Source organism: Cynara cardunculus (assembly GCF_001531365.2).
Source record: "Cynara cardunculus var. scolymus isolate 2C chromosome LG 2, CcrdV1, whole genome shotgun sequence".
Lineage (NCBI taxonomy): Eukaryota > Viridiplantae > Streptophyta > Magnoliopsida > Asterales > Asteraceae > Cynara > Cynara cardunculus.
The window spans coordinates 26,400,716-26,412,474 of NC_037529.1; the positions used below are offsets into that span (position 1 = coordinate 26,400,716).

The 11,759-nt window shown below is 35.6% G+C and overlaps 1 protein-coding gene across 1 annotated transcript; it reads left to right on the forward strand.

The window, feature by feature from the left end:
• The first annotated feature begins 365 nt into the window (after nt 1-365).
• Nucleotides 366-10,522, forward strand: LOC112507539 (probable envelope ADP,ATP carrier protein, chloroplastic). Its single transcript, XM_025112175.1, has 10 exons — nt 366-656; nt 1,656-1,712; nt 3,167-3,229; nt 3,314-3,370; nt 4,065-4,148; nt 7,515-7,583; nt 7,662-7,774; nt 8,215-8,384; nt 9,380-9,458; nt 10,195-10,522. Exons 1-10 carry the CDS (start codon nt 366-368, stop codon nt 10,322-10,324), a joined length of 1,113 nt encoding a protein of 370 aa, XP_024967943.1. The 3' UTR covers nt 10,325-10,522.
• Nucleotides 10,523-11,759: the final 1,237 nt, after the last annotated feature.

Here is an 11,759-nt window from a genome sequence, read left to right on the forward strand (position 1 = left end):
TGGAGGTGGGGTTTAGGGAGAGAAATGGAGGTGGTGGAGGAGGGGAGCGGGGAGGAGAGGGAGAGGAACATGGCGGAGGGTAGGCGAGAGCTTGAGGCGACGCGATTAAGAGGTTTTCAGACTGCATTTTACCTCTAAATAATTCAGATGAAATCAGATGTTTTAAACACTTAATTTTAAAAAAACAAACATACTTAATCCCTCAATGTCCGACCGATTCAGACATAAGAGGCAATTAAGTTTTTTTTTTTTTTTTTTTTTTTTTAACAAACAGCACCTTTCTCTCTCTCTGGGTTTTTACCATCTTCCTCCAACAACAAAGATCCCATTATTCCAGGAGATTCAATTTCACTGTCAAAATCCAAATGATTCCCAAAAACAACCAACCAATCTTAATTTGGAAGGCCATTCCGGGTCTTCAACCCCCAACATACCAAGAAAATGTTGCTGGGTTTGCTTGCGTTTCTATGCCAAAGAAGAAGAGAGTTGCAGCCAATGTAGAATTCACACCCACGACGGAGCAAGTCTTGAAACACCCGCTGGCGGTGGTGGCTTTGGTGCCTAAAGAAGCTGCCCTATTCGCCGCAGGTGCAGTCGCTGGTGCCGCCGCCAAGACTGTTACTGCGCCACTTGACCGGATTAAACTCATCATGCAGGTCATTCTTGCACCTAATTTTGAAATTTCGTTTCGTTTTGTTTACTACTTGAACAATGATTTTGACCAATTTAGTTTCTGCCGGTGCTAGCTTAAACCATTCTCTTGTTATTATACTGTTTTTGGTGGTCTTGATCTTGAATTCTTTCATGAACAATTGGATGAATGGGATTACCCTAATTTTGGGTTTATTAATATCTTTTCTTCTTGAATTCTGAAGAACAATAACCCATAAGTGTAGAAGATTACATAATATGGTTCATGAGATTCTTGGAAACTACAGAATGTTTATAATTTCTATCCATTTGCAACTATAATGCTAAGATAAACAAAACATCGCAATTGCTAAAATGACATAAGTCAATTCACCTAAGTTTAAATCTATAATTTGGATCAACTTAAAGTCCTAATTAGCCTCCATTTGCAACAATATTAACAAGATGGGGTAAGCTTGAAATGAAACCAAAAAGAAATCATCAAAATGGTGACCTTAAAGCATTAAGGAGACTTAGGCCTGACCCTTGGTGTAGCCTTTGTGTCTCCTATTAACTTGAGAAAAAAAAATGGAAATTTCAACTTTTTTTGGAAAAGGTGGAAATTTCAACTTGGTGAGGCGATGCAATGACAAATGATTTGAGCTAATTTTAAAGAAGAAAGATGAGATAAGATATGTCATATGCTCTTACTTAATGTTGGTTATTGAAGGTTTAAAGCCTCTGATTATCTTGCAGAAAGAGTGCAGGAGATGCTGCTCTATCACATATGATCAAAAAAAATTTAGTATAATCAATGAACCTACATATTATCATTAATACCCTTAAAGCTCCATTTTTGTAAGTATATAATATTTATATATAAAATAGGCTCACACACCCTCCTCATCTTTGGTGAGGTTTGAACCCCAAACCTCCTAGGAGACCAACGGCTTGGATACATCTAGGCCAAAGGCCCTTTGGTTAAAGCTCCATTTTCTTGGTCTTGATAAGTATTCTGTCTGCAGACTCATGGACTGAGAGCCGGGCAAGAAAGTGCAAAGAAAACAATTGGATTCATAGAGGTATTTTATATCCATATTGCCTATAGTTCTTCTTGCATTCTCAATTCCTAATTATATTGTTATGTTAATCATTTTTGTGGTTAAGGTTAACTTCTAGATGTTGTAGATGATCTCTAGAATCTGCTTGGTTATGCTACTCTGCTAGAATTTATGGTTGGCTCATGATATATTTCCTGAAGGGTTTCTCATTTTCGTCTATTCCATTTTCTAGGAATTGGTATGCATAATTGTAAATACTCGTCTCTCGATTTTGTCCATCACATAAATATATAATCCCTTCTCTCTTTCTTATAAAAATTTGGACAATTATTTATGGATGTTCCCTACTAATTGCAACACTGCCTTCTTACTTGTCCATTGTCATTATTACACAATATTGACAGTAATTATCTGGTCTACAAGATTTCCGTGTGAAATTGATTGAAGGATATCTTAGACCTTTGATAACTAATGTAATACTTCTGTTAAATTACTTTTAGAGTCAAAAACATTTCTACATCCATCCCAAAAATAAACGCAATGAATTCGCACATAGGTGCCGACCAAACGCTTACCCGGATAAGCGCTTACCAAGTCACATTACCTTACCGGGTGATTATGGCAAGGACCAAGAATCTTACCCGGTAAGAGCGAGGCAAGGACCGAGAGTCTTACACTGTAAGTGAGGACGACGATTCTTACCATGGTTAGTGCTTACCGGGTAAATTGTTGCATAGGATGCCGTTTTTGTTGACCAAAATCTTACCCGGTAAGTAAGTGATAGTGTTAAATTTTACCGGTAAGCACTTACCAGGTAAGTGTTTGGTAAACGGTCTCTTAGTTCAGTGACAATGTTTGACTTAATATCTAAAATACCTTAAGGGACAAATTAGAAGAATTTGGTCACTAGATCTAAGCAGACTATCCATCTTTTATTATTTTTGTAATGATTACTAATGGTAAAAAGCTTAATACGGATTGAAACTTGTTCGAAAAAAGAAATGTTACTTTTATGTTAGAAGGAAGTTATTTTATGGAACCGAATGGAGGAAGTGTATTTTAATAAAATACCAACTTTAGTTTCTTTTTGTTTGTTTAATATGATATTGTTACTGGAAGTAGAGTATGATTCTCAAGGGAGTGCATGCAAAACTCAAGTCCATTAACTTGCTAATCATTTACACCATTTTTGCGGTTCTTCATTCTCCATTTTGTGGTCCCATATATACATCAAGTAAATGGGACGCATAATCATATCTTCATATGCCGCGCATCACATGGATAGGACCCACAAAATGAACGTGCTAGATGGCGCAAACAAATAGGGTGCTACACAATCACATTATATTGCATCAGGTGTTTGATAATTTTCAGCTTTCAAGAAACTGTTTCTTGATTATGCAATTTGTTAACTTCCTTTCTCCGACCATCTCATCTCACTTTGTTTAGTGTTTGATATTTTGAATTGGTTGCAGGCGCTTGTTTCTGTAGGAACGCAAGAAGGTGTAAAAGGGTACTGGAAGGGTAACCTTGCTCAGGTGCTCTTGCCATATTTATCGATTTCTTATGATTTTAGTATTTCTTTTTTCTTGATGCTAAATGAACCCACTCTATCATCATAGGTGCTACGTATCCTCCCGTATAGTGCTGTCCAGCTATTTGCTTACGAGTCCTACAAGGTAAGTGAAAACTTGTTTGAGGGTAATTGTAAGTGCTATCTGATGTGGGACAAAATACATGTTTAGCCCTATACAATAAAAGTTACTCCCTCTGTCCCAAAATAGTGTCTGCATTTCTACTTTAGTTTGTCCCAAAATAAGTGTTCACTTTACAAAAATAAGTGCATACTCCACATTCCACCCTTAATTATGAGATGAAGAAGTTAATTACTCCTCTACTATTAGGGGTAAAACTGTCATTTAGTTCATTAAAAGTGTAATAATTACACTTTTCCAGAACTGTGTGCGTTTTTCTTATGGACACTTGCTTACTTTGGGATGGAGGAGCATTTATTTTGCCACTGTATTTCATTTTCTGTAAAAGAAGTGATTTGATCACTTTCCCTTGTAAACATGAAGTTTCCTACTGATCATCAAGGCTAAATCTGTCCAAAAATATCAGTTTTTGGCTTGGAAGTAGAATCAATAGGCAACGAATGATTGGAATGAAGTATAGTGCCAAATTAATAAAGATGGTAGTAAAATGGCCAAGCAATTTGTGCATCTACAAAATACTACTTGCTTATGCCTTGCATATGATGTGACGAGAAGTTGAGAATGAAGACATGATTGTGGGTCCAATTTACTAGAAATGAACACGGGACTCAAAATGGTTTAAAACAAATGTCATCTTAAATTCGTGTTAACTTCGCAGAAACTTTATAGGGGGAAGGACGGCGAGCTTTCTGTTATTGGGAGATTAGCTGCAGGTGCTTCTGCTGGCATGACTTCAACTTTTGTGAGATTCTCTCTTCTTTTTCTTCTTTCAGATTTTGCTGAATGTTCCACATTGGATGTTCAAACGGTAGTCCTTTCATATATGGACCTCTTTCTTTTCCATGAAAACTGTGGTGTTTGACTTGACACACAGTTGAAGGGAAGTATCTGGCTATTTGTCAAATATCCAATACACCCTCCAGTACGGACATGAACTTTATGGATCGTATGAATATAATTAGTTAATTCATCATGGTGATAGTGCCCAATTAGGTGAGTTTAACTTGGGAAATTTTTTTGTGATTTCCATCGGACATTTTGAGAAGGAAAATGTTGCAATTAGAGAAAGTATTTTATTCTGCATTACTATTATTATTATTATTATTATCTATACTATATTATAAAGCATTTGACAAAAACTCTTAAAAACCATTTGTTATACACGAAGTACTGTTTATTGATGCATATTATTTAAAATTCAAGATTACAAGTAAATTGTGTGTAAGTACAACTTATTAAAGCTCCATGTTTGAATTCATGTAACTAACTGCACATAAACATAACATAATCAAATATAGGATAAACATCTTGTTTTAAATATAAAAAATCTAAAATATAATTAAGATAATCATTGAGTTCTAACAGAATACTTAATTATTATTGTAACGCCCCAACCCACACATTGCATGTAATACATATTTCATACCAAAGAAATACATATTCATATACCATTCGGGTCCCTTAGTACAAAAATCTACCATGACCAAATACAAGGTCCAAAAATTCAAAATACATATCTTGTACTAATCAACAACACTATGCATCAAAAGCAATTCCTCATCCATAATGCATATAAGAAAAGCATTACATCTTCCCTTTCCCTTACCTTCTACGCCTCCTGCAATACATATTTAAAATCACAAAAACGAGGGTTAGACTGAAAAGTCTAGTGAGATACCCTATTCATGTCATTGCWKGGTGAAGGATCACCAAAACCTTTATAAAAACARYTATTCATATATATAACAAATATATGAATACATAAGAACATAATACCAAATCATTTTCCACTTTTCAAGCTAATCACTTAGCTATTCAAATTTCATACCTTTGAACCATTCAGGTTCCTTATAGTGTCACTTTTAAACCTTTTCTCATCAAACGAGGTTTAAACAAAGTTTCATACCAAACCTGTTCTTTTCTCCTCAATAACATCCAGTCTATGATTTCCAATTAAGAACCTTGATCCTAARTCCTTAAATCACAAAGAAATAAAGATTCTAGACCTCGGTAGTCTTAAAGGATATAATAGAAAGAGTTATATAAACCACACACATACAAATGCCACCCTTATATCAAATGTACAGCTCTCCTTGATATGCCACCCTTATCCCATGGTACACCTCTCCTTGATATGCCACCCTTATATCAAATGGACACCTCTCYTTGATATGCCACCCTTATCACTTCATCAAAACATTTATAAAAATAATTTCGAATAGACCGCAGCCATTGGAATTGTTATCGGTCCAAAATCATTTATATCAAAACTTCACTTTATGATAAAATATCAATTTTCATCAAAATATTTTCAACACAATCCGGTCAACATTCCGGTTTAAACACTTAGAAAAATAATTTTCAACCTTGTCCGGATATCAAGTCCGGACAATACACTGCATATGCTTTGATCGGTTTAACACTTAGAAGCAAAATCATCTTTGTCCGGATACAAGTCCGGTCAATACCCCGCCCAAGACTTGACAGGTTTAACTACACCGCTCAACACTTGAATATAATTTAACAATCTTTGTCCGGATTCAAGTCCGGACAATACTCTACACCACCCTTGGCCGGTTTAACAATATCCGGACAATTAGCCGCTCAAGGCTTATCCGGTTTAACTAATCCGGACAATAAGCCGCTCAAGGCTTATCCGGTTTAACTAATCCGGACAATAAGCCGCTCAAGGCTTATCCGGTTTAACTAATATCCGGCCAATAAGCCGCTCAAGGCTTGTCCGGTTTAAATACTTATCTGGTCACTCTTTGTCCGGATAAACACTTAAACAAAATATGCAAGGTTTCTTTCTAAGGAATTATAACATGAAACATGTAAATAAAACCAGTAGTAATTTTATGCAAAAAGGTTTAGAAACCACTCACCTTAACAAGCTTTTGAAACCAAATATTTGCAATCAACTTGAAATCACCTCTTTTTTTGCAAATCCGGACAACTCTTCTGAAAATCTCTCTCAATTCCTCTCAAAATAGCAGGGAGAGGCCAAATGAAAGACTAGGCCCCCTTTTTATAGCTTCCAAAAGTAGTAAGTCGGCTAAACCGACTCTTACCCTATTTCCACCTCATGCACATGCACAACTCCACATATGCACACACATACATACATCCATGCACATAATAAGCATATATATATATATATATATATATATATCTTTATTCAATTAATGCACAAATTCATATATCAGCATGTATCAAATTATCATGCTATCACGTAACCATTTAATCAAATAATCACATATTTATTACCTTGGGTAATAACCAGGATCCGGTTATTACAATTATCTTTATAAAGAATTATATTATTAAACCTAAATTAAGTTACTTTGTTACGTTAAATTAAATTATAATAAAAAAATTTGAATTAAAGAAAATACACAAAACAAGAACTTTTAAATAGTTAATTTGATACTAATATCGATATATTTTTTTCAAATTTTTATAATATTTTCAATTTATATTCTATTTAAAAATAAAAACATTATCACTTTCTCAAAACCACATAAAACCGTATTATAAAGAAACATTGAAACCAAATGTCTTGATGCATTGCACGAGTGCCCTTCTAGTTGCGATATAATGTGTTCAAGGATCCACATTTGCGATAAGTTAACATCGTGTGTAGGATTAGAACTAGAGGCCTCTAGGTTTATCTTGAATCTCTAACCACTTGAGGATGCAAGGCTGAGCTGGTTCATATATATGTGCCCGGTTCAAATGAGAACTACAAATATTTTGAGAACCAGGGAACTAACTGTGTAGTGTATATTCATTCATTGACATACTACAAATACTACTGAATATATTCATCAATGAATGTATAGTATATATTCATTGATGAATTTACTCATTGACAGCATACTTATTTTGATGAAATTTGTATAGTGTATAGTTATCAATAAGTACACAATATAAAATTAGTTCTGTGGTTCTCAAATTATTTGGGGTTCTCACATGAACCCTCCCATATATATATATATATATATACATAGATATGTGTGTGTGTATTTGTGTATGTATCTCTTGTCATCATACCTATTCATTGGGTTTGCTCACACTTCATAAATTAATAATGAGATACTATTTTCAGGTGACGTACCCATTAGATGTCCTCAGATTGCGAATGGCGGTTGATCCTGGGCATCATACAATAACAAACGTAAGAATAAGGTTGATGTCTATGGTTTACATAAGTCAAAAGTTCTGCTTCTAAAGTTGGGTGTTACTATACTTTCAGGTTGTCGTAAAAATGCTAAAAGAGGAAGGACTTGGATCTTTCTATAGGGGACTAGTACCTTCTCTCATCGGAATAGCCCCCTATGTTGCCGTCAACTTTTGCGTTTTTGACTTGTGAGCTTCCTATTACAGAATTCAAAATCAACATATGTTTTTATTTCGTGGAAAATTAGATTTCTTCTTGTTGGTAGCCTTTTCTTTCACCAAGGCCTTTTTGGCAATGTTTATGTTTTCTAGTTTTGTATTTACATCTTCAAAAAAGTAAAAAAAAAAAAAGGAGAAAAACGGTGTTTGGCAAGCATTTATGCTTTCACATACCCAAAATCTGATTACAAATTTTTGCAAACTGTTGTTACATGTTGTCAACTTGATTTTGATGTTTTCCCTGTTTACAAAATTGGTTTACAAAAAAGCACGCATAGACCGTTTGAATGAAGATGAATTTTCAAGCCAAATGTTACCAAAAGAGGCCTTATAATAGCAAATCTTGACCTAAAGATGACTTATTATAACAGGGAGTCTCGATGATGAATCCATCTGCTTAATGTTAACAGGGTAAAAAAGTCTTTGCCAGAAAAATTCCGAAACAAAACTGAAGCGTCACTAATCACAGCCTTCGCAGCAGCTACCATTGCCACACTTACCTGCTACCCATTGGACACTATAAGAAGGCAAATGCAAATGAGGGGTACACCTTACAAGACGGTTTTGGATGCTTTTCCAGGTAATTCTATACGGATTTGTCAAGCGTTTTGCTAAGGAAGCTCTAGCGGTCATATAAACCAAACCAAACAAACCCAGTGAGTACCACATAGAGTAGGGTCCGCGGAAGGTAAGATGTATATGGTGGACCTTACCTCTACCTCGAGTGTAGAGAGTAGGGTGCGTTTGGTACGGGGAATAGACTGGACTGGACTGGACTGGACTGGATGGGCAAGATTGAAGTAGGCGAGTGAAAGAATTGTGGAAGGTTTTAGGGTTTTAATTTGACATGGGTATTTTAGTAATTTACTGTTCTTGTCCAATCCCTGGTTCTTGTTCCACCTATTTTTGTCCCACTCCTGTCCTGTCCCAATCTAATGTTGCGCCAAACATGGGACCACAAGATTTTGTTTTGTCCCGTCCTATTTTGCGTACCAAATGCACCCGAAAAGACCCCCCGGGGTCTTGTAAAAGCTTTTAGAAAACATGATTTTGCAAAAGAAAAAAACATTTGAGTTGGACAAACTAAGATTAGACCGTTCAAGTAAGATAACAATTAAAACCCATCTAAAAAAATTAAGACATATATATATATATATATATATATATATATATATATATGTCAAGCAAGTCATTTAGGCTTGGCTGCCTTAAGCTTGGCTTATGTACGCCCTACTTCCCATTTCTTCCAACTTATATTTTTCTTTGACAAACTTCATGAAATGTTGGGTTCTCCACCAAAATGTTTTTGCAAACTTGTTTCACAAGCCGGATGTCTTCATGGATTCTACCCTTTAGGTAGAGGTCAGGGCTTTGTACATCTTACCCCCATACCCTACTTCCTAGTGGGAAATACCGGGTGTGTTTGGTTTGGTTTATATTGGCAAGCCTGAGACGTAGCTCGGTTTTAAGTACTAGTTCTGATTTTTAAAATTGAAAATTTTGGTTGTATGGAGCATTATTTTCCTTTAACCATTTGTTTCTTCTCAGTTTCTAATATAGTATCATCACATGCAGGTATTATTGCTCGGGATGGTGTTGCTGGATTATACAGGGGCTTTGTGCCGAATGCATTGAAAACCTTACCAAACAGCAGGTTCACTTCACGTTTTTATTCTCTACACCATTCTTCCTTCCGATTTCCTCCTATTTTTAATTGTAGTTCTCAGAGTTTGTTTGTCCTTTTTTTGGAAAGGTGGTTCAATTTCTTATGAGCCTATAGGAATTAAGCATATAAGTTTAGACTTGAGTTTCTACAAGCCCATATGTGCTTAACTAAAGCCTGAGCTTATATGAGCTCATGGGAACCAAATGAATGAGTCATGCACAGGCTCTAGCTCGAGCTAATAGGAACCAAGCCAATATGAATAATGCTAAGGCTTGGGTGTTTGATGAGTTTGCCTTTTGTGAGCCTAAAGTAGCTGATCTTATAAGAGCTTAACAAGCCGATATGAGCCACTTGGCATAATTTATTTATTTCAAACTCGACTTTTATCATCTGAGGATTTTTAAATGTTGTTTCTAGGATTTGGAAGATTCAAATTTAATTTCATACGAGTCTAAAAACCTAGTGTATACGAGCCTATGCAAGCTGATCCATGGCTCAAGCTTATGTATGTCTTTTGCCAAAGAAAAAAGATAAAGACATTTAGTTACCATCTTCTCTCCCCATGGAAGGTCATGCATCTAAAATAATTTGTCGGATCTTTTCCTTCCAAGATTTTAGATCTTTTGAGTTGTTGGATGCTTGTTTCAGGGGTAGTTTTGGTATGCATCTTTCACCTAATGGTTTTACAAGCAACTCGACCTCTCATTTTGCTTCGTTCTTGCAGCATTAGGCTCACCACCTTTGACGCCATGAAGCATTTGATTGCAGCAAGTGAGAAAGAGTTCCAAAGAATCATGGAGGAAAACACCAACAGTAATGAAGAAAAGCAGGATTCGAGTAGTTCCACAAGTTAGTCCATCTTTGATCAACTTTTCATACATCTTTGGCCATTTTGCTTGTTTAGAAATGTTGTAATATAATTTGTTAATGGTAAAGCTCTGTTAGTTATACATAAATCCAAGCTATGTTCATGAATGCGACGGTTGTAGTGAATTTGCAGTTGGATTCTTCATACTTTGATGATATGGGATCAGGGAAACATTAGGATTCATCTATTTACTTCATTTCGTTTGTAGGGGTTGTTTACTAAACAATTACTGCCTTTTACTAGCAACTGAACACTTATTGCTTCTTACTGGGTAATACATGAAAAGATGCTTACCCTGCACGAGATGATGGTTTTTACTAGCGATCTTGCCATGTCATTTTGCTAACCAAGAAGTGAGAGTGGTGACTCTTATCCGGTTAGCGATTACTAGGTAAGAGATGTTTATACTATGCTATTTTGATAACCGTGAATCTTACCTAGCAAGGTAAGCGAGGGTGGTGACTCTTACCTGTTAAGCACTAACTTAGTTGGTAAACAGCTCTCGAGCCTCATAAGGGTCGTTCCAGTCGTTTTTGAGGCTTTGTTACAATTACATCAATATTATAGATCGATCAGACGAGTTGAAATAAAAGAAAATAGAAAAGTTCATACCATATATTTTATTAAAAGTCATACAAGTCAAAACAACAAAAAGATTTTAAAATAACAAAGTAAAATGCACTTAAATAGAATTCTTCTAACATTTTTGGAAGTTGGAGTTGGGAATCGTCAAATTGGTTAAAAAAAATATGACTGAGTTAAAGGTTAAAACATATCTAATTGGATAAAGAAACATATATATATTTGGAGGCCTTGTTTCATATCTCATATTATAACATCACATACACGACACTGCATCTCATGTCTCTCATATTATAACATCACATACACGACACAACATCTCATGTCTAGATAAATAAAAACAAGACACAATAAAGTTGGTAACAGAATGCTGCAAGCTTGAACTGTAGGTGCTTTGTCATTCTTGAACACACGTTGCCAGTAAGTTGGGGTTGTCTTGTGGGAGGTATACGAGCATGCTTAATAGTTGGTATTGGTGTACTATGGTTGTTATGCCAATCATGTGAGAACAATCGAGTTTGGGAGATTGGATCATGTTCACCGACTTTCATATACGTTTGATCACCTTCACATGCGTGGAATTGTTAGTTCCATTCATGGTAATACAAGTAGATATACGAAGATAAATGAAGATGGATCTATCTCCTTTCCGAAAAAGGAAGTGCCCCTTGTACAAAGAAAAAACATGCACGATTAGCGCTGCCGGATCAAAAGAGATCAACGGCTTTGATGCGTTGTCACTGTTTTCGCTAAAAGAGTTTCTCACTGAAACCCAACCCCTATTTTATGTGGGATGTACTGGTTTGTTTTGTCTGATTGTTAACGTACTCGGTTCATGA